The 23992-nt window shown below is 47.3% G+C and overlaps 1 protein-coding gene across 4 annotated transcripts in view; it reads left to right on the forward strand.

Moving 5' to 3' along the window:
• Positions 1–23992, forward strand: part of Polr3A (RNA polymerase III subunit A) — a 342849-nt gene that overhangs the window by 128050 nt on the left and 190807 nt on the right. For all 4 annotated transcript variants that reach the window (XM_068379133.1, XM_068379131.1, XM_068379132.1 and 1 more), the window contains exon 4: positions 19934–20180. In XM_068379133.1, the coding sequence (XP_068235234.1) occupies positions 19934–20180 (247 nt within the window). The remainder of the gene's footprint in view (positions 1–19933; positions 20181–23992) is intronic.

Consider the following 23992-nt stretch of genomic DNA (forward strand, 5'->3'; position numbering starts at 1 on the left):
ATCCCTGGGTCTTTTTTAGGGATATTCGCTCCAGGAGTTAGAATTCTGGGTACCTTAAGGTAAATTCTCTGGGAATATCGCCGTAGTTGTACAGTAATATACCCTAGGAAGCTACCTTAGAGGAACTTCCATCAGGACGACATGGCCACCTTACCCAAAAATAGATTTTTCGCTTCGCTCAAAATCCGTTTTGTACTTTAAAATAAGGACGTCTTCATCAATGCTGGAATGGCTATTAACTCATCAACAATGTTATTGGTTAATGAGTCGCGCGAACAGGAGATCCCGCCCACCTGACTCACAGAATAGCCACTTTTATCTTTGGCTGAGGTGAGCCACTTATGTGCTGCCTTGTTCCTCTCTGGATTGTTAGGTGTTTTCTTACATCTGTTTGTGATAAATGATGGTGTTATTTTAGTTTTGTAAGAGCTTCATCTCGTAAGCGGAAGCACATAGAATGCTAAGCTTGTGAAGTGAAAGTTTTCCCTATGAGGATGCAACCTTTGAAACCCCATGGGCTGTGTACCCTTGTGAAGAGTGACTATTAGCTGCCCCACCCCCCTCCTTTAGATTGTTGTTTTTGCTCTTCCGATCAGAGAGATATTTATCTCGATGAGTAACTTATATTGCTTCATGGTAGTTTCTCTTCTTGGGAGGGCTTAAACCAATTCAGACTGAGTTTCACCTTTACCTGCGTACCCGTTAGTAAAAATTATTCATCTGGCGGGGGTATGTATTGGGGTGTATGTTGTTATGCAACACTTCATATAATTTTCCAAGTTGATGCTTGTCATACGGCTACGATATTAATTTCTGGGCTCGAACCTGTGCCGCCCAGTGAATAAGCTCCATTTAAGCACTTATTCTTAGGTAATTTACTGCTAAATATACCAGAGAAAAAATGTAAAGGAGTGCTAGGTTAACTAGCTCGCTCACCTAATGGTGTCGGTATAAAATTGGGCGTATAATCCAGAGGTCCCGCACTATTTAGATTAATCCACGACAGAGAACCCCAATAGAGGAGAGCCGTTCAACCTCACTCGGTACTACTACAATGCATCCGCTCAGAACCCAACTCCGTTTAGCACGACTTGTGCAGTAACCCGCATTTTTCTAGTGCTCTCGATTTTTGGATATTTTCTAGTGAATTATGGCTTCTTCGTCGGTTTCCCAGGAGACACCGTCTAAGTTAAGTACCAAGCTGGGTTTTACTGTGTTTTGAGCAACCTAGATCGTTTAATATTTATATTATAGGAGTTTATTCTCTTCGTTCATACCGATCTTGCTTGATTTCACTACAGTTGGTACTCCTGTTTTTGAGAGCTTTTAATTTTCACTTGCGGTGTTACTATGTGTATTATTTTTATTATCAAATATTATTTGTTATTGTGAATATTCATTATTTAGCGTTTAGAATCCTCGTGGTTCAATTTTTGGGCCGATATCATTTACGTATCGCTATGGCTGCCGACCGTGCTAAGGCGGCAATGTTATTTTAGCCATCAGGTGTGTCTTTTGTGATTTAATTATTTATGTTGCATGCCTTGCCCAAAAATTTTCTATGTGTTTATTCATATATTTAACGCTATTATTAATTTTATAATGAATATTTGTTCCATTACTCCGTTTGATCTGTCTGTTGGGGATCGTCAGTTGGTAGCCCTGCTGCCTCGTATCACGTGATCCTCCCCCACGCTCCCCCTCTAGCTAGGTGGTAGGCTAGGCTTCTCCCCCCTCCACTAAGGGACCGTTGCCTTCCCTCCTTTTAGAGGGGGTAGTTAAGTGTTTATGGACTTTGTCCTCCGGGTGGCCCGGCGGTTTAGTCTCTGTCTAGTCTGGTTGGCCACCGGTCAACAGAGTTGGATCCCGGTGCACCCTATTTTATATTCACTTTTCATTCTGGCTTATGTTATACGAAACCCTCCGGGTTCGATTGGCAGTTCTTAGTTACAGTTCCGCCCCCCTATTATTTTATAACATTTCCTATGATGATTATATATGACAGATCACTACCCCGGAGTCTCTAAAGGAATTGGTATTGAATATACCTTTATTTCCCGGCCCGGGGTCTACCCCACCCCGGGAAATCAGACACTATGTGTCTTAATTCCTTGTTATTGCATCCTTTTTTATGCTCCCGGCTTGACCGGAATGGATGGCTATACTTTAGTTTCAAGTTAGACTTATGATTAGGCCCGGGACCCCCGGTCCCGCCCCTATGTAAGAATATTACAGTTAAGCTCTAACCTTGCGTTAGACCTATGTTAGGCCCGGGTCCTCCGGACCCGCCCCTAAAAAAAAAAAAAAAAAAAAAAAAAAAAAAAAAAAAAAAAAATTATTTTATTTTTTACAGTCTAATCTTGTGTTAGACCTATGTTAGGCCCGGGTCCTCCGGACCCGCCCCTACTTAAAAGAATAGTACAGTTAAGCTCTTTTCTTGTGTTAGACCTATGTTAGGCCATTTAAAGAATAGTACAGTTAAGCTCTAATCTTGTGTTAGACCTATGTTAGGCCCGGGTCCTCCAGACCCGCCCCTAATTAAGAGAATTACAGTTTCTCATATACTATTCTTTTTACAGATGGTGCATTGTCTGACGCCGGCCTGTGCAGCTGTTCTGCACCAGCCTTGTGGCCACTCCGTCTGCCGATCTCACGCCCCTTGTGGGGTTCAACTGGAAGACGTTGTGGTATGGCACCCGGATAACTGTGTGATTTGCTTCGACCTCATCACTACCCTTGGATCTGACTCGGTGAGTCCCGTTGGCTATATTGCCTTCTTATTTTATTTACTATTAGTAAGATATCTATGGTCTTGAAGGACCATTGGGAGTCTCCCTTTTATAATTGCCCCTATTATTTCAGGCATCCCCGGAGCAAAAGTCTGCGGCTCGGGCCACACTGAAGGTGTGGATTGGTGGGTTTGCCCGGAATGTAAAGTCTAAGCGGCCGTACGTCCTATCTGAGGACTACTGCACCATGGTTTACCCCAACGCCAAGTCTTCAGCTGCTGTGGCTAGGCATGTGGCAGCTCCCATCATTGCCCACATTGATGACACTATAACGGGTCTCATCGACCCAGAGCAAGATCCATCGGACGCCCCCGGAGGTCTGGAGGACAATGTTGCCTCCATGAACCTGGACGTCGAACCAATGTTGCTAGACAAGCCGGATACAGGTAGGGTGGTAAGTGAGGCAGGTGTGTCCGGCGCTGAGATTCCTATCCTCAGCCCCGCTCTTTCTTCTTCTTCTGATCGCTCTTCCTTTCTTGGATATTCTGGGGACCGTGATTCGTCTCAACGTTCATACCCGGTTCCCCCTAAGGATAAGTCTACTTCAAGGACCTTACCCAAAGCTCGCAAGCCTCACAAGACTTCTCATGGCTCTAAACATGGTACGAACCCGTCTTCAAAGACCTCTGGTTCCTCCTCTAAGTCTCACGACCCGGGAGTTCCTTCCGCCCCTCCTACTGCTAGCCCGGGCCTTTCCGAATCAGCTATGCTTCGCATCGTGTCGGAGATGCAGGAAAAGTTGGTTTCGGAGATGCAGTCGAGGATGGACACGATGTTCTCTAACTTCGGTCAGAGAATTGGGGCTTTAGAGCAAGGAGCTCCGGAGAGAGTCCAAAGCTCTCTCATACCGGATGCCTCTAAGCTCCCGCCGTTTGCCAAGAACAACCCCTGGCGGATGGCTCTTCATTCCCCGTTCTCAGACGGAATGTTGACTCTGGAGGGCCTTGGCACTCGTCCTCTAGAGGACTTTGAATTCTTTCCTCCGGGTCTGGCATTTCCATTTCATGGTTATGCCAGACTTACCGAGGAAGCTTTAGTCCGATTAGACAAGGTCCCCAAAGAGACGGTCATCTTCCCGAAGGAGCAAGCCCAATCTGTTTGGGCCAGATTTTTGAATGACATCGGCTGCACTAACACCATGCTGACGCCTCATAAAAGCTCCTTTACGATGTTCTTAATGGACAAGACCACCTTGACTCCATGCGTCAATAAGGTGGCAGAGCTTGCCTTTCAATATGCTCTGGAGGAGAAGCCCTTGCCTCCCATCCGAGAGGTGGATCCAATCTCCCTCCTTCTTCCCTCAGGTATTGAGTGTTGGGACAACGTCCATACCACCTTTACCTCCGGCAAGCTTGTAGCAGACTGTGCCTCAGTCTTGTTTAGTGAGAAGCTTCCCCGTCTCCCGGAATCTCTCATTAAACAGGAATATGATTCCCGCCTACGTGTGGGCCGTACTCTAAACCTGGCCACATCCACGGAGTCGATAGCCTTGACTTACGATACGGAGAGTATTTTTAAGTCTCTCAACAAGGCTACGTTACAGTCGTTATATTATGACTTGTATGACTTTGCTACTGCTAAACGCAGATGTCGCAAGCATGTTCTAGCTGAGGCGACGATTAGGCATGAACCTAATAAACTCATCCGGTCCTCCTGTTGGGGTTCAAATCTCTTCCCCGAGGATCTCGTAGAGTAAGTCTTGGCGGAGGCCACTAGGGTTAATCAGAGCCTTAAAGCCCGTTGGGGTTTGACCCCTAAACGCAAGTATGACCCCGCAAATTATCAAGCCCGGGGTAGGAAGAAGCTTAGACCATATACCTCCACCCAGTTCAGGCAACAACAGAGTGCTTCATCCAACTTCCGGCTGCCTCTTCCTCCATCTTCTGTTGCCCCTGCGCAGCCCTCCACCTCTCGGGCTCCTTCGGATGACTATGTCACCGTTCTGCTACCTAAGAGCCAGCTTTCTGGTGCCTCCGCCACTTCCCCTGCCTTTAACCAGTCCTACGAGGCTCATAGCTCTTCCCAGAGTTATGGTAGAGGTAGAGGCTACCACCGTGGCTCTAACCAGAACAAAGGCAGGGGAAGAGCCTTTCGCAGAGGAAAGAACTTCCGAGGCGGACGTGGAGGCAACTCCTCAAACCAATACTGAGGTGCAGCAGGTAGGGGGGAGGCTCTATGCCTTCCGCAACAAATGGAGGTTCAGTCCCTGGGCGTTCAGTATCATCTCCAAGGGACTAGGGTGGAGTTGGATTCAAGGACCTCCTCCTCCGAACAAATTTCGTCAACATTCCACCCCGGACCTGGTCGAATTTGTCCAGGATCTTTTACAAAAGAATGCCATACAAGAAACGAAACATCTGAAGTTTCAAGGTCGGCTGTTCAGTGTCCCGAAGAAGGATTCAGACAAGAGAAGAGTGATTCTAGATCTATCCCTTCTCAACTTGTCCATTCAATGCGACAAGTTTCGAATGCTTACCGTCTCGCAGGTGCGGACCTTACTTCCCCATGGGGCCGTCACCACCTCTATCGATCTTACAGACGCCTACTATCACGTCCCGATAGCGAGACACTTCCGTCCGTACCTAGGCTTTCGCTTAGGGGACAAAAGTTACTCCTTCAAGGTGATGCCTTTCGGGCTCAACATTGCCCCAAGGATCTTCACAAAGCTAGCAGAAGTCGCTGTTCAGGAACTCAGGAATCAAGGGATTCAAGTAGTAGCCTATCTGGACGACTGGCTCATTTGGTCAGACACCTCCCAAAATTGCCTAAAAGCCACTCACAAAGTCATCCATTATCTTCAATCTCTAGGCTTCCAGATCAACTTCAAGAAGTCCCGTCTTCTTCCAAAATCGAAGTTCCAATGGCTCGGCCTGCAATGGGATCTTATATCTTATACTCTGTGTCTTCCCAGACCCAAGAGGTTAGAGATTGCAAGGAACACCAAACGCTTTCTCAAAGACAAAGTAAGTTCCAGACGGCTTCAAGAGAAGATTCTGGGGTCCCTTCAGTTTGCCTCAGTGATGGATCTTCTTCTGAAGGCAAAATTGAAAGATATCAATCGTGTCTGGCGTTCGAGGGCGAACCGGAAGCTCCGGGACAGGAAAGTCCGCCTTCCTCCCATTCTACGGGAAAGACTTCTTCCTTGGACAAGAGCAAACAGTCTGTCAAAGTCAGTTCCCCTTCGATTTCCGCCCCCGGAATTAATCATTCACACAGACGCATCCCTATCAGGTTGGGGCGGCTATTCTCAGCTCAAGAAAGTTCAAGGTCTTTGGACTCCCTTGTTCCGCCATTTTCACATCAATGTGCTAGAGGCCATGGCAGTTCTTCTAACCCTGAATCGTCTCGCTCTTCCCAAGAAACAACACCTTCGTCTGGTCCTCGACAGCGAAGTGGTGGTCCGCTGCCTCAACAGAGGCGGGTCAAAGTCAGGGCCTCTGAACCATGTTCTAGTAGCCATATTCTCCCTAGCAGCCTCGAACCGTTGGCATCTTTCAGCTGTCCACCTGGCGGGAGTCCGGAATGTAGTGGCAGACGCCCTGTCCCGGACCTCCCCTCTAGAATCGGAATGGTCACTCGATCTAAAGTCATTTCGGTGGATTCTCTCTCAGGTTCCCGGCCTCCAAGTGGACCTCTTCGCCACGGAATCCAACCACAAATTGAGAGTATATGTGGCTCCCAATCTAGACCCTCAGGCTTACGCCACAGACGCCATGTCACAGAATTGGGACAACTGGGAAAAGATTTATCTCTTTCCCCCGGTGAATCTTTTGCTGAAAGTTCTAGACAAACTGAGATCCTTCAAGGGACAAGTAGCCTTGGTCGCACCCAACTGGCCCAAGAGCAACTGGTATCCTCTCCTGCGGGAGTTGAGACTATACCCTCACCCGATACCCAATCCGGTTCTGTCTCAGATAGTACAAACACGCGTTGTGTACGCTTTCTCAAACATTCAGAGCGCCCTAACTTTATGGACTTTATGAAGTTTGCGGCTATGCATGGTGCCAATATTGATCCTCAAAACACCTTGTTCCTAGAATCAGATAAACGGGATTCCACCATCCGTCAGTACGACTCTGCAGTTAAAAAGTTGGCAAAATTTTTAATAGACTCAGACGTGAACTGTATGAACTTGAACCTTACAGTCACTTTCTTTAGATCTTTATTAGAATCAGGTCTGGCAGCCAATACTATCACCACTATTAAATCGGCTCTGAAAAAGATCTTCCTAGTGGGTTTTAACATAGACGTAACCGACTCTTTGTTAGCTTCAATTCCGAAAGCTTGTGCCAGACTGAAACCGGTTACTCGTCCTACCCCGGTGACCTGGTTCCTTAATGACGTACTCAAATTGGCTTCTGATACCATTAACAGTTCTTGTGATTACATGCCCCTTCTCAGGAAAACACTTTTCCTAGTGAGCTTGGCTTCCGGGGCAAGAATTTCTGAATTGGCAGCCTTGTCGAGAGACCCGGGTCATATTGACTTTCTGCCTTCAGGAGAGGTCCTTCTTTCTCCTAACAAATTCTTTTTGGCTAAGAATGAAGACCCTCAAAACAGATGGACCTCCTGGAAAATTGTTCCCCTCACGCAAGATCCGTCGCTGTGCCCTGTCACTACTCTTAGGTCTTATCTATCCCGGACCTCCTCTAACTCCTCGGGGCCTCTATTCGTTAGAGAACAAGGCGGTACCATTACTATTAAAGGGATCAGGCAACAAATTTTGTATTTTATTAAACAAGCTAACCCTGACTCTTTTCCTCTTGCACATGATATCAGGGCGGTTGCCACCTCGGTGAACTTCTTTCACCACATGAATTTTACAGACCTTTCCAGGTATACAGGGTGGAAATCACCGTCAGTGTTCAAGAAACACTACCTTAAACATTTGGAAGCCCTAAAATTTTCTACAGTAGCCGCAGGGAGCGTAGTTACTCCCGAGTAACTCACAGGTTAATGCCTTGACTCTTTATCTCTCCCTCTTACCTGCCTCATTTATACCCTATTGTATTCGTTGGTCTCGCACCTGAATACTGTTATTATATTTGTAAATTTTATGCTCCTGAGTATCTGTATATATTATCACTCACGGCATTATTATACCTACCTTATTGGATTTATGTTCATATTTAAGATACCCTTATAATTGTTTTTTGGTACTCATCTCTGATTAAAGCATCCTGTATTTCTCCTGATTAAAGCATCCTGTATTTCTCTTACGCTTATGTTTTTTCCTTTATTTTGCAAGTTTGGTGACATTTTTCTCTTGTATAGATTCACTGGGCGGCACAGGTTCGAGCCCAGAAAAGGGATTTTGACGTAGGAAAAATCTATTTCTGGGCGAAGGACCTGTGCCGCCCAGTGAACCCTCCCAGCTCCTCTCCCTTGGAGTCCCCAAACTTTGGGTGCTAAGGAGTTGGGTTCTGAGCGGATGCATTGTAGTAGTACCGAGTGAGGTTGAACGGCTCTCCTCTATTGGGGTTCTCTGTCGTGGATTAATCTAAATAGTGCGGGACCTCTGGATTATACGCCCAATTTTATACCGACACCATTAGGTGAGCGAGCTAGTTAACCTAGCACTCCTTTACATTTTTTCTCTGGTATATTTAGCAGTAAATTACCTAAGAATAAGTGCTTAAATGGAGCTTATTCACTGGGCGGCACAGGTCCTTCGCCGAGAAATAGATTTTTCCTACGTCAAAATCCCTTTTTTGAACACTATTGATGGGATTGCTGCCTCATAAACATAAATGGTTCTAAATTATATGAGAACCTACAAATCTTAATTTTTTACGGCTATATGCTTACAGTATTTGTTAACTTAATACAAAACTTTGCTATGTCCTTATACACATCCAAGTCCACTCTTGCTTTGTTGTCTTCTTATAATTCTGCCATTTCAAGTGCAATAGACCCACAAGGCTTCGTATTGATTTTGAATGGAAAATGCGCAAAGCCCAAAGATTCCGTTAGCAACTCCTGAAATATACCATTCATATTCCTTGTCAGAGTCTGCAAGTAACCCAGCAAATCCTATTTCTCTCCTAGGAGATCCAGTGCTCCATGAAAATCAATATCCTTTGCAGTTGTAAATTCCATGTAGTGATGGAAATTACAGTAACTATCAGTTTCAGGTTCTTTTTATAGTTCCTGCAATTTGCTGGCAAAACACTTAATTGCACTTTGTAGGTCAAACACCCATTTCCCTTTTTCTTTAAGTTAGGTGTTGGGTTTATTAACATGCTCAGAAATGTCAGTCTGAAGTGTAAGGAGAGCAAGGAAGCGTGTATCATGAAAGTAACAAGTATTCTTGTGCCTCTGATCCTGCAAGAATATGGTCAGTTCATGGCAAAAAAAGAAAACCCTTTCCAGAGTTTTTCCTCGTAACAACCACCTGACAACAGTGTACATTAGGAGCGTTTGGTTATTGGAATTTTCAGTGATGCATAAGTGTTTAAACATGCGAGAATTCAGGTCTATATCTTTCTCATAATTGATCAGGGAAATAACTACTAACATCACATCAGAGAATAAAAACTCTGGCAATGGATAGTACAGTGGTTTGTTTCAATTTAAGGATTTTTCTTGATAGAATTTCATGTACTCCACTATTCTTGTTCAGTACTTTCATTGATGGGGCACTATCATTACTATATTCAATTACTTCACTCCAATCCAGGATGTTTTCAGTGAAGAACTTATCTATAATATTAAAAATATCCTCCTGAAAACCGTAAATCAATCAATCAACTCTTGTAATTTCAAGTGAAATTCAAGGAAACAGTCCCTCAATTACGAAGCGCTTCAGAAACCATTCACTGATCACAATTTGTGGTTGTGCTGTTTGTCACTTGACTTGTCTGCTGCAAGGGCCGTCCATGTGGAATTTCTGAAATCTTTTAAAATTTGTTCTTTTAGGTCTGCTGCAATACCTTGGAGGCATCTTATTATGGTATTATTGCTGAGTTGCATCATCAACAGCTTCAAGGATATGGTTAGGAAATAGTTAACCTGTAAATCATTCATAAAAGTTGTTTAAAGCAGGCTTTATTACATTCTCACCCTAAAGGTCACTTTTGTTGCGCAATGAGGAAATCTGTCTTAGGTAACAGATAATAATGCAAAATAAATAGGCTTACTTTAACAATAATATGGCACCTATAGTTATATGGTGATAATTTTAATTATGACATAAAACAATTAACATTTATTAGATTTTTTCCATGGGAGTACTGTACTAGTAACTATTGAAATACGAAGCATTGAATTTAACATGATACCTTATACCCCCTACTTGGATGCTTCGTACCCTCATTCCCTTGTGGTACCTCAGCGACCCGACCAACCCTATGACCTGTTTATGACCCCAAATAATGAGGATTTTGACTCCTGATTTGGGAACCCCCCCAGATAATGTATAGAGGTCTGGGAGTGCCATTAAAGTTGCATCAATTATAGTTTGATCCGTAACTGACCTACAAACCACACTATTTAATAGGGTTATTACTTTCGGCGTAGCTGAAATGACGAGCCCTTAGAATTTTAACGAGGATTTACTACCCCACCGCTAGTTAACGGGGGGTAGGGAGGGTAGCTTGCTACCCCCTCCCCCCTCCCCCCTCCCCCCCTCACACACACCTGTGCTTGAGCCCACTTTGCTCTCAGCTCGGGTGGTAGTCGGACGTGTCCGCTTTCACCCTCGCCTTCCTGACAGCCACTTAATGCTTTTTGCTTTTCCTTTTACAGGTGTGCGTGAAGTTGGCCTCTGCTGTTATGCGAAAGTGTCCTGGATTACCCGACCGCCCTTGTGGCCCGTTTATGTCGGCGGTCGATACGGACCCTCACACCCTTTGTCCTTATTGTAGGGGCCAGCGGTGTGATACAAATAATAAGTATGGTGAGTGTAGGGAGTGGTCTACCTCCCAGTGGGAGAGGTTTTCTCGGCGACGGAAGAAGTCCAGACGGGATATTTCTCCTTCGAAGGTTTCTTTGAAAGGAGAAAATCCCAAGGGCTCTTCTTCCGTGGCCCAAACCTCCTCCGAACCTCCCGCCTGATCGGTTTCTTCCGAGAAACTGTCGAGTGGTAGCGTAGGCCATAGTTTTGTTGCCCGATCTCGGGGTTCGGGAGAGGGAGTTGCCTCCCATAATGAGGCAGCTCCTTCTCCTCCCATGGGGGAGGATTTAAATCTTTACATGTCTAATGATGATTTGTTTCAGCTTTGGGCTTCCTTGGGGCTTGAGGGTTCGCCCTCCAAGGAAGCCTTGTTTGACATGATCCGGTTGGGGGCCGCTGTCAAACAATCGCCGACTTTGGCATAGGTTGATCCTCTGTCTATCGTCGATGTTGTGGTGGCAGAGGCTTCCGATGCGGTATCTCAGACTTCTGCTCCTGATCAACCTGTTGTAGCTGAAGGCTTAGTTCCTCCCTCTACTCATCCTTCAAGGGAGGAACTAAGTCCAACGGTCTCTCCTGCAGGTGATTCTCCCCCTCGGGGGAGTTCACTCATAGAGACTCCTCTTCGGAGGACTGCTGATGGTCAGCCCGCTGACCCCACGGCCCCCAGAGGGCGCATAAGGCATAAAGCCCGCCTTCCTCTTCGCCGTAGAGGCCTTCCTCTTCGCCGTAGAGGCCCTCCTCTTCGCCGTAGAGGCCTTCCTCTTCGCCGTAGAGGCCTTCCTCTTCGCCGTAGAGGCCTTCCTTCACCTCACAAGGGTGTGAGGAGGCGCCTCTTCGGTTCATCGTCTCCGCAGTCCGCCGCAGAGGAACCTCGCCATCGTTCTCCGACTCTCCCAGCTATAACCCTGGACCTCTTTGCAGATCGTTCGCGATCTCCTTCGGTGGAAGGTCGTCCTTACAAAGGACACGCTGACCTTCCACCCGTCAGACCTGCTGACCTGCCGTCGCCATTCCTGGCTGCTGACGCGCTGTGGGCGCCAATGCATCCTGTTGTAAAACAGGCAACGGTCCCTTCGGGGCATCAAGGGCGTATGCGCAAGTTGGTGCATACGTTCCTTACGCGCCAGCGCTCACCTGCGCGCCAACGCTCACCTGTGCGCCAGCCCTCTCCTGCGCGCAAGCGCTCTTCTATGGAGGAAGTTCCTGTTGAAGCGCGCCAGCGCTCACCTGGGCGTCAGTGCTCACCTGCGCCCCAGTACTCTCCTGATCACCAGCGCGCTACTGCGTGCCTTCAACCTGCTGCGCGCCATTGTTCTCCTGCGCGCTAGCGCTCACCTACGCATCAGCGCTCTCCTGCACGCCAGCGCTCACCTGCACGCCAGCACTCTCTGCGCCAACGATCTCCTGCGCGCCCACTATCTTCTGATCTGGGCTCAGTAGGGAAGTTAAATTTCTTCCCTGCTCGCCAATGCGCCAGCGCTCACCAACGCGCCAGCGTTCGCCAACGCGCCATCGTTCTCCGCCTGCACGCCATCCCTCGCCAGCACGCCTTTGCATGCAGCCTCCCACGCGCGCCCACGAAGTTGCGCATGCGCGCCCTGCACGCCCACGCCCATCTCCAAAGCTTGATTTGCGCACTCATGCGCGCCCGCGTGCAAGAGATGTGTCTCCTGTGCACGCGCGCCCAACGGTATCATCGCCCGCGCGCAAGAGATGTGTCTCCGCGCGCACGCACAACAGTATCATCGCCCGCACGGGCTCTTCAGCTGGATCTTGTGCGCCCGTGCGCGCAAGCGCTCAACCCTCCTCCTGCGCACCCTCTGCTTTCTCTAGCTCGTGCCATTGCTCGCCCGCGCGCACCCTCGCCATCACCCTCGTGCGCCAATATTCACCCGCGCGCCAATATTCGTCCGCACGCCAATATTCGCCCGCGCGCCAATATTCGTCCGCGCGCCAATATTCGCCCGCGCGCCAATATTCGCCCACGCGCGACCCAGAGCATTTTCCATCGCGCGAGCGCCAGCACACTCCCCAGCGTGATAATCACCCCCCTCCCCACGCGCGAGGCTGCAGGACAACGTGCGGCCAGGTCATCATTGTTGCGTCCTCCCCCCCACAAGCGCAGAACAGCTCGCTCGCCGGGAGGGGGGAAGGTTCGGGAAAGGTCCAGGGACTTTTCTTCTCCTTCATCATCTTCTCAGGCGAACCCCCCTTTGGTAATTCCTCCTAGGGATCGGTCGATCCCCTTCCCTCTAGAGGGAGTTTCTGACAGCGCAGCTGTCAGCCAGTAGCCTTGATTTGGGACACTGGTCAGAGAGGTCGTGCAGGCCTTTAAGCCTGTTCTCTCTGAGCTGGGCCAGAAATCCTTGGCAGCTCCTACTCCCCTGAAGAGGAAGAAAGGAGTTTCGAACGTGGTAACTTCTCCGAGGGCGAAGCTGACTCCTCGTAAGTCCTTGAGGAAGGCCTCCTCACCCCCCAGACTTTCTCTCCCTCCCCTTCAGACGAAGATATCCCATCCTCAGGGGGGTCACGTGAGGTGAGGCGTTCCCCCATCGCACCAATGAGGGAAACCCCACCTCGCGCTGGAAAGTCTTCTCGGGTAGGGGTGGAGAAGAGCCTCCCACCATCGTTGCTGGAGTCCTGCATCCCTCCTAGGAGGGAGTCGAAGGACTCCAAGACTGTGCCGAAGTCATCATCAAGGCTTAGACCGAAGCCAGCCAAGCACTCGGAAAACGTCCACGAGTCCCCCCAAGAAGAGCCTTTGGGGACACGAGACTTCGCTGCCAGCCCTTCAGGAGGAGAGCTGCAGGAATCAGAACATGCGATCTGGCAGGTTCTGACCCTTATGAGGAATCTCAATGGGTTTGCTGATCCAAAGATTTTTGAGTCTTTGAGACTCAAAAACCCTCGAAGGCCAGTGCGGCTTTGCCCTGGTCTCAAGGGGTCAAGAGTGCCAGAGACATCGTCGAAGCCCAGCTCTCCGAGCTTACCTCCTCCAGCCGATCCAGCGCCGGCAACAAATTCCTCCCACGTCCTCGTGTCCAACAGAGGAGGTACTTTGACATCGTTGAGGAGACTTGTTTGGCTCTCCCCCTTCACCATTCGTTGGAAGAGCTTACCAGGGGAGTCCCTCTTGAGAGACTCTCCAACCGGCAGGTCTCGTTCTCGACTACGGAGATCCTTAGCCAGGAGAAGGTGGCGAAGTGTGCCATGCAGGCCACTTCGTGGCTGGATATCTGGCTAGGGACCCTAGGCATCCTGTTACGTTCAGAAGATTAGTTCAGAGAAAGTACCAGGAAGGCTATGGAGACCTTTTTACTCTCGGCCACTCGCACGATCGAGTTTCTAGCCCACCAAGTCTCGAACATGTGCGCTAACACCATCTTGAAACGTCGAGATGCGGTGTCCGAGAGGTTTCATCAAAAGGTCCCCAATACCGAGATCAGCAGGCTCAGGCATTCTTCCGTTATGGGGAAGAACTTGTTTGGGCCTAAGGACGTGTAACAGGCGGCTGAGAGGTGAGGAAGTCCAACCAGAACTCTCTCCTACATAAGTCTCTAACATTGAAGCCCTATAAACCTCCAACACCCCAGCAACCACGTCCTACCAAGACCACGAAACCGGCAGCTGCAGCGAAGACAACAGTATCTAAGCTCTTTCCTGTCAAGGACATAAAAAGGCAAAAAGTCCTCCAGGGGAGGAAAGAATCCTAGAGGGAGCGGCCGAGGCCGCAAACGCTAGGATTGGCAGTCCCCCTGCATGTCCAGCAGTGCGGGGATGCCTACAAAGTTGCGCGAACAGGTGGCAACAACTCGGGGCCGATTCCTGGACGATTTCCGTAATCAGTCAGGGATATCGCGTCCCGTTCACAACATTTCTACCTCCCCTGACAGTGGATCCAGTGTCATTGAGCTCCCTTGCCATGGGATCGGCAAGTGGGCAAGCCCCTCGGGCAGAAGTCCAGACCATGTTGAAGAAGGGCGCTCTCCAAGAGGTCGTCGACGGGTCCCCAGGCTTCTTCAGTCGACTCTTTCTTGTAAAGAAGGCATCTGGAGGCTGGAGACCAGTCTTCGACCTCTCTGCTCTGAACAAGTTTGTCAAGCAAACTCCGTTCAGCATGGAGACCACAGACACGGTCAGACTTGCAGTGAGACCGCAAGACTTCATGTGTACACTGGACCTGAAGGACGCGTACTTCCAGATCCCAGTCCATCCGTCTTCAAGGAAGTACAGTACTTGAGATTCAGCTTGGACAACAAGGTTTACCAGTTCAAGGTGCTGGGTTTCGGTCTCTCCATAGCACCACAGGTTTTCACCAGAGTGTCCACCCTAATAACGTCATGGGCACACAGGATCGGCATCCGTCTCCTCCATTATCTGGACGACTGGCTGATCCTAGCAAACTCGGAGTCAGCCCTTCTTCGACACCGAGACAAACTTCTGGGACTTTGCCAAGATCTAAGGATCATGGTAAATCTCGAGAAGTCCTCTCTGCTTCCCACTCAAAGACTGGTATATCTAGGCATGATCATAGACACCAATCTCCACAAAGCCTTCCCATCAGACGACTGGATAGCAAGGCTGAGGAGGGTCGCAAGCCCTTTCCTCAGACGAGAAGAACTTCCAGCCCAATCGTGGTTATGTCTCCTCGGTCACCTCTCATCTTTGGCTCGTCTAGTTCCCAACGGTCGCCTCAGGATGAGATCCCTCCAATGGCGACTCAAGTCTCGGTGGAATCAGGGTTACGATTCCCCAGACGTCATGATCCCTATGGGTCCTGCGGAACAGATAGACCTTCAGTGGTGGGTGATAGACGAGAACCTACGAAAGGGAGTGGATCTTCCCATCCTTCCCCCCGGATTTAATGCTTTTTTCGGACGCCTCAAAGAAAGGGTGGGGGGCCCATGTTCTGCAACACAGGACCTCAGGCCTGTGGTCAGAATCAGAAAAGTGCCTCCATATATATATGCTAGAAATAAAGGCCGTATTCCTGGCCCTTCAACAGTTCCAACAATACCTGGCGGGTCACTCTGTGGTGGTGATGAGCGACAACACCACAGTAGTGGCTTACATCAACAAGCAAGGGGGTACCTTTTCAAAGCAGCTATCCCATCTTGCAGTAGAGATACTGTGATGGACCGAAGCCCACTCGATTCCACTATCGGCACGCTTGATTCCAGGTAAGAGGAATGTGCTCGCCGACAGTCTGAGCAGAGCGTCTCAGATAGTGAGTACCGAGTGGTCTTTGGATCATCTAGTAGCCAACAAAGTCTTGACTTTGTGGGTTTCCCTGACTGTGGATCTGTTTGCTACAGCGCTGAACTTCAAGCTTCCGCTGTACTGCTCCCCAGTCCCGGATTCCAAGGCGCTCTGGCAAGATGCCTTCCAACAATGGTGGGAGAACATCGATGTGTACGCCTTTCCCCCGTTCTGTCTGATGAGGAGGGTGCTCAACAAGACCAGAATATCGGTCAATCTTTCGATGACCCTTATAGCTCTGCTATGGCATCACGCGGAATGGTTTCCGGACCTTCTGCAACTCCTAACGGAACTTCCGAGAGAACTCCCTCCGCGACACGAGCTACTCAAACAACCACACGCCATCATCTTCCACAAAGCCGTAGCTTCACTACGACTTCACGCCTGGAGACTATCCAGCATCTCCTCGCTGAGAGAGGCTTTTCGCAACAAGTTACAGTCAGGATGTCTGGACACCTGCGAAAGTCATCCGCATCTGTCTACCCAGCAAAGTGGAGAATCTTCTCTGGTTGGTGTCGTGGAAGGGGTATCTCTCCACTCGATGCCACTATTCCAGCAATAGCGGAGTTCTTCGTGTATTTGCGGGAAGAAATGCGCCTTTCAGTCTCAGCGGTGAAAAGCTATCGCTCAGCCTTAAGTCTAGCCTTCAGGCTCAAAGGAGTGGACATTTCCTTGCTGTAACTTTCCCTACTCATACGGAGTTATGAACTTACCTGCCCTCAGTCGGAAGTGAGACCTCCTCCATGGAATGTGGTTCGAGTTCTCAGGTCTCTTAAGAGACTTCCCTACGAACCATTACACCAGGTTTCAGATCGCCACCTGACTTGGAAGATGGTGTTCCTACTAGCTTTGGCTTCGGCCAAGCGAGTCAATGAACTTCATGGTCTCTCTTATGATATCGCCCATTCAAGGGGATGGGGGAAGGTAACGTTCAAATTTGTCCCTGAGTTTATTGCTAAGACTCAGAATTCAGGGGTGTCGACCCTCGGTTTGACTCCTCCCAAATTTCGAGCCTTCGTTCTGTAACAGATGACCCAGACCATCTCCTACTGTGTCCAGTAAGGAATCTGAGGCTATATCTCAAGAGAACGGCTGCAGTACGTCCCCAGGTGCAGGCATTGTTTGTGAGCACTGGGAAGACTAAGAGGAGGGTTACCAAGAACACCATTTCGGCATGGATTCGTACGGTGATCCATCTGTCCCTGAATCCAGACCCTCCTCCATCACGTTGCCCTAGAGCACATGACGTCAGGGGCGTAGCTACGTCCCTGGCCTTCAAGAAAAACTTTTCAGTGATGCGGGTGCTCCAAGCTGGGGTGTGGAAGCGTTAGACGACCTTCACAGCCCACTACCTGCAAGACGTGACCCACAGGAGGCTCGATACGTTTTCTATCGGCCCTGTGGTGGCTGCACAATAGCTGGTTTAAAACCTCAGGCTCCTTAATGGACAAGTAGCAGAAGGTTGAGGGCATTGTTACCTGGTCTTAGTCTGCATGAATGAAAATGTATGTCTGGCCCTATTCTTTTCTTCATCTTCCCCTCTCTTGGGGAAAGCAGCATCCTGGGTTCTCTGCACAGCTGACCTCGAACCACTGCAGGTAAACCATGTTTCCTTGTGTTCCTAGTATTAAGCTAATACTGTCACGTCCCCATACCCTGACGAGGTGGTATTGGGAGAGTCCTAGCCTAAAGTTTCCATCTAAAGGACTACAGGTCAACTTCTTAGGACGAGTCACACTTCATACCTTCACACACAGCTTACGTAGGCCGTAGCCCTTGTGTAGCAAGGTTCTAGCGAGGTGCCGGGACTCCTTATTGTTGAGTGCTGACACACTCAGATACTGAGTCCCCGGGCATAGCAAAAGCTAGTACTGGCCGGTTCTTTCCACCCTTCCTAATGGGTGAGTCACCCCTATTAAATAGCGTGGTTTGCATGTCAGTTACGGAACAAATGACAAATTCGTAGGTAATTTGTATTTTTCCTAACTATACAAACCTTAGCTATTTAATCAAACTTGCCCGCCAGCCCTATCTCGCTCTTGAAGTCCTACCTCTAAGCAAAGTGAGCTCAAGCACAGCAGTTTGTGAGGGGGGTGGGTTAGCAAGCTAACTAGCAGTGGGGTAGTAAACCCTCGTTAAAATTCTAATGGCTCGTCATTTCAGCTACGTCGAAAGTAATAACCCCTATTAAATAGCTAAGGTTTGTATAGTTAGGAAAAATACAAATTACCTACAAATTTGCATCATATTTGTAGTTTTTCTCAATTGCTTGTATCTGTAATTTAACCCCAACAAATAGTAAGTTTTTAGTTTACTTAGGGAGAATTTGGATGTAAAGGCAGAAATTTCTGGTTTAAAATTATAATTTTATTCAATTATGGAACAATTTTTTTATTTTTTTCAATCTTCCTCTGTTGCTTCTGTTAATTATGATTCCTTTCCTACTAACTGATAGGGCAACCTAATTTCTGCCTTCTTCTCAACTTACAGTCATAAGGTATATCTGAGTTAGTACAGGCCTTTAACGGCTTGGATAGAAAGAGTCGTGAGCTTGAATGGTTTACAGTATGTGTATTACGAACAGGGTATCTACTGTATTTAATGGCCTATAAGACCCACGGGCATATAAGACACAACCTTATTTCAGCAGGTCAGATTTAGGAAAACAGTATTTAGTGTATTTAAGCATATATTGTTGAAAATCGTTTAGCTGTACATTGCACAAGCAGAAAAATATTGTATATTTCCGTGCATAAGACGATCATTAGTGCATAGGCTAGCTTTTGTTGTATACTTAAAAATCCAAAATGAATTATGGTAAATAAAGATAATTTTATATCATGCTTTTGCTAAACATGCAACATAAAACCCGAAAGCATTGCTTTATTTTTTTTTTCATCACTAATCATAACGAACAAACGAACGTATTTACACATATAGTATGTGTATAAGTTAGCTTTTGCAGCAACAAATATCTTATCAAGTATTGGTTATGAAATAACAATGTTATTAATTTTGTTTTACTTACTTTATCCTTAGTAATTAAAAATAATTGAAATAAGAGTGATTCTATATCAAGTTTTTACTAATAACGTCGTTTTGTTTACGTTTCATCGCCGATCATAATAAACAAACAAATGCATTTACACATTCAAGCAATAACTAACAATACTAAGAGCTTTTAGTAAACATGTTATTACAAATATTTTACCTACCATGTCCCTAAATATTTCTACTCTTTTCATAACAGAAAAGCCATTTTGTTTGTGTTTAGTTAACAATAACAAAGTACTGCTAATGACAGCATGATGTAACAGAGAAGATGGTGCTTGATTGGAGAAAGAGTGAGGATAATTCGAATCATTGTGGATTTTTAATAGAAATAAATATGCTAACTTAAATTTGATTACTACCATTATTAACGATACCATTGAAATTATTGAAGGCTAAGGAAAGAGAAAGTTAAAAGATTGCTGAGAACGCAACTATAACTCGATGTTTAGATTTTGTCAGCTGATGTTTATAAACGAAAGTCACAGTATTTCAGTTTAAATTGCTTTCATTTTAACGAAGTCATTTTTAAAGCACCGGTAATAATACAATAATACCAGCAGTAAAAATAAACTAAGGATGCATGGAGTTTAGTGCAGGTAAAAGTAATTAGCATAAGCTGGGTTTGATTAGCCTAAGCCTACGGTAGGTCTCAAACTTTACCTACGATGTGTAAGACACAGGGCAATTTTTTAGTTAAAAGTTTGGGGAAAAAATGCGTCTTATAGGCCGTCAAATATGGTACTTGGTAATATAAGTATGACATCAGGCTGGTTATTTTCTCAGAGCAAGGAGATACAGTATAGTGGTTGAGAGAGAAAATTATTGAATATGATTTTAAAGCCAAGAAGCTTGTGCTTCGTAGATATTATCTATGTAACTCCCCTGTAAATATCAAAATTATTAATTTTATTATTTAACTTCTGTTTTTTTCCAGACATGTGCTTATGTGTTATTAAAACCGAAGGATAAAACACAACTCTGTGAGCAAGCAAAGAGAACAGTGTCGTATTTGCAAAAGAAGGCTCTTTACAAACGTATTAATGAACTCTGTAAAAAAATGTCTCTCTGTCCTTATTGTAATGCTCAAAATGGTGTTGTCAAGAAACTTCCACCTCTGAAAATCATTCATGAGAAGTTCAGGTCCGTCAAAAAAGGAGATCCAATGATTACCAATTATTTTTGTAAGTATTCTTTGTTTTAAGTTATAATTTTTTTTATTATTTATGGAAAATTAGATTATGATTGTAGCAATGGAGCTTCATTGTTATGTTTAAGTTTTGTCTTTTACCATTTGTGTTTTTGTTGTGTTAATATATAGTCAAATGCGACTGTGCTAATTGATTGTTAAAAAATAATGTCTAAGATCTGTATGTACAGGTCTAAGTTTGACCCACATAAGATATGTATTCCTTGTAAAAGCAAAGATTGTGTAGTTCAAGATAGATGGGACGAGTGTAGGTATTTCCCAAAACAAATATTGTGAGATTATGTTGAACATCGGGACAGATGAGAGCACTATGGAAAACCAGAGAATCAAGTGAGATTTTTTCCATTTGTCATATGATAGCTTAGCTAGGGGCCATATTTTGGTCAGTGTTACTCCTTGCTCTGTATGCAAATAATTCACCTTTGTTCCATAACTGGAATGCTAACCTACGCTATTTATTTAGGGGTATTACTTTCGACGAAGCTGAAATGACAAGCCATTAAAATTTAGCGAGGGTTAACTACCCATACCGCTAGTTAGCGGGGCTAGGGGGGTTAGCTTTCTACGGCTCCCGCTCACACACCGGTGATTTAGCTCACCTTTACTTTTGGCTCCGATGGAGACCAGTTGTTACCGCTCATCCTCCTCGCCTATTATGGACTGCCATTAATTTTTGTCTTTAAACTTACTGGAATGGTGAGGCTGCGCTGTAGAGTGCCGGCGATTGGGAGATCACTGGGGCATTGGAGGGCGCTGAGGACGAGCAGGAGAAGGCTGCAAGTCAGGCGAACGCCGAAGCGTTGTAGAGCGCCGAAGCTTTCACCAGCTCTTCAGCAACCTCCGGCTCGCCAGTGCTCACCTGTGCACTTACATTCTCCAGTAGCTGCTCTCCAGCAACCTCCTGTGCAGTGTCGAACGGCGGCGCATTCTAAGGAGACTGTGCAACACCCTGCGTAGCGTCTTACTATGCGCCCACGCGTCCTCCCACCCGCGCTCTCCCACCCGTGCTCTCCCACACATTCTAGGGAGACTGCGCAACACCCTTCAAAGCACCTTACTGCGCGCCAGCTCTTTCTGGTGCCCCAACGCTCTCCTGCACACTTGCGCTCTCAGATCCAACGCTCACCAATGCGCCAGCACTTGCCAAAGAGCCAGCGCTTACCTGTGCACCAGCGCTTTCCTGCGCGCCAGCACTGCGCATTCACCGGAAATTGTGCACTGCGCATTCCGGGGAAGCTGCGCACCAATATCATCCTGCGCGCCAGCGCTCCCTGGATCGCCAACGCTCCAGTACTCTCCTGCGGACTCGTGCGAGAGGCAAAAAGAACAAAAGGGAAAACTTTTTGACAAGTCACCATTGCCCTACTCCCCTCCCTGCAAACGCATTACAGCATGCCCACCGGGAAAAGAGGCTTCACAGAAGGGTTCAAGATCCCGAAGGTTCCATCTTCCAAGGCGAATCAACCGCATCTACCATCGGTTGAGACTCCTCATAGGGAGCCCTTGGTCCCTTTCTCTTCAGGAGGTTTTTCTGACAGTTCCACTGTCGGCAAACACGATCTGGGCGTTGCAAATCTTTAATTGCCAGAATGCTGATCACTAGCTCACTGACCGCCGTTCACTAATCGCCAATTTCTAGCTAATCTTCCACCAACGAGAAATCATCCACCGACTGATCGCTGAATCGCTGTTTGCTGAACACTAGCTTGCTGATCGCCAGATTGCCAATTGCCAGCTCATCTTTCTGTGATCATTGACCTCCAGTCTCGTCAACTGCTAACGAACTGCGATTGCTACCGTTCCGATCACCGATTGCTAGTTAATAACCAGCCATCAGCTTGCTGATCACTAGATCACCGATGGCCAGCTCGTCTTTCTTCAATCATCAACCTCAGCTCGCTGATCTCTGACCAGCTAATCATCAGTTTGCTGATCTCTAGCTCGCCGATCGCCAGTCCGCTATCGAGCGCTGATCAGCACTGATCGTCAATGACACCAATCATCAACTGACGATCATTAAACCATTCTGTCTCTCAGGGCTCTCCAAGCCGATCACCAACTCATTAATCGCTGACTGACCAGATAGCCTTCATCTGCGTGTCAGTTACCATCTTCGGCTCACAGATCGCCGATTCACCGATTATCGCCAGTTTGCCGTTTACCAGAAGTTCGTCACTCAGACTTACTAAGTCAACCTCTGCCTGTGGCTCCTTGGATCGGAAGGCAAAAACACACTTCTCACTATTCGCCGTTCGCCATCACACCAATCGACAGCCCCCATCAGCACTCTCCAACTGCACAGTAGCCACGATACCCAGCCGTTAACCATTGATTAACATTTGCCAGACCGATGCTGTTCTAAGGAATAGCATCAATCTAGTCAGGGGACATGGTAGGGTCAAGCGTTGCCTTACTTCTATCAGTTAAAGGAGTTCTCTCCTAGGAAAGAATCCTGACACAGGGTATCATGTCCCATCCTTTCCGCCACGAGTCAAGATCACAGCATCAACAATCTCCCATGTGAAAGGATCCGCAAGGAGCTGTCCCTTTGGGTCGATGTCCACACCATGTTGGAGGAGTTCGGATAAGGGCTAAGACCACAGGTCTTCATGTGCACGCTGGACCTAAAGGACGCATACTCCCAGGCCCAAACCAACGATCTTCTAGGAAATATTGGAGATTCAGTCTAGACAAACAAGAAACACCAGTTCAGGGCACAGTGCATTGGTCTCTCTACAGCACCCATCCTGGGCTCACAGGATTGGCTTCCGTCTCCTCCGTTTCTGGACGACTGACTGACCTTAGCAGACTCGGTGGCAATCTTGCATTAGCACCGGAACTTCTGAAGTCTTTTTACCAAGATTGGATGATCATGGTAAACCTTTGGAAGTCTTCCTTACTTCCCTCTCAGAGGACTGGTATATCTGGGAATGATTATAGACACCAATCTCCACCAAACCTTGTCATCAAAGACAGGCTTAGAAAAGTCACAAGACCCTTTCTCAAGACGAGAAGAACTCCCAGCCCAGAGTTACTATTTTTCCTCGGACACCTATCATCCCTGGCCTGTCTAGCCTCTAACGGCCGCCTAAGGATTCGTTCTCTCCAGTGGCGGCTTGAGTCCGATTGTAATCAGGCCTTTGATTCCCCGGACATTCTGATCCCCATGGGACCAGAAGCTTGGACAAACCTCAAGGGATGGGTGTCAGTCGAGAATTTACGAAGTGGTGTAACCTTCTCATCCTTCCCCACCCCTCGAACTTGATGCTGTGCTCAGACACATCAAAAGAAGGTAGGAGGGACCATAGTGCTGCACCACACGACCTCAGGCCTCTGGGCAGAATCCGAAAGTACCTTCACTTAAATCTCTTAAAGAGAGATTCAACAGCCTCATCAGTTCCTAACAAGCCACTCAGTGGTGTGTTGAGCGACAACACCACATAGGGGCTCACATCAACAAGCAAGAAGGAACTTGCTCGCAGCTGCTTCCTATCTAACAGTATAAATACTAAGATGGGCCGAAGTCCACCTGGTACCACTATCAGCCCGCTTCAGGAGGAATGTGGTCGCTGACAATCTGTGCACAGCATCTCAGATAAGGTGTACCGAATGGTCTTTGGAACCCCTTGTAGCTCACAAAGTCCAGACTTTACGGGGTCCTCCAACTTTGGATCTGTTCGCAATGCCCCTGAACCAAAGGCTTCCGCTACCCCCCAGTCCTAGACCCCAAGGCTCTGGCAAGAAGCATGCCAACAACGGTGGGTACAACAATGACGTTTACGTCTC

Source organism: Palaemon carinicauda, chromosome 8 (genome assembly GCF_036898095.1).
Source record: "Palaemon carinicauda isolate YSFRI2023 chromosome 8, ASM3689809v2, whole genome shotgun sequence".
NCBI classification, from domain to species: Eukaryota; Metazoa; Arthropoda; class Malacostraca; order Decapoda; family Palaemonidae; genus Palaemon; species Palaemon carinicauda.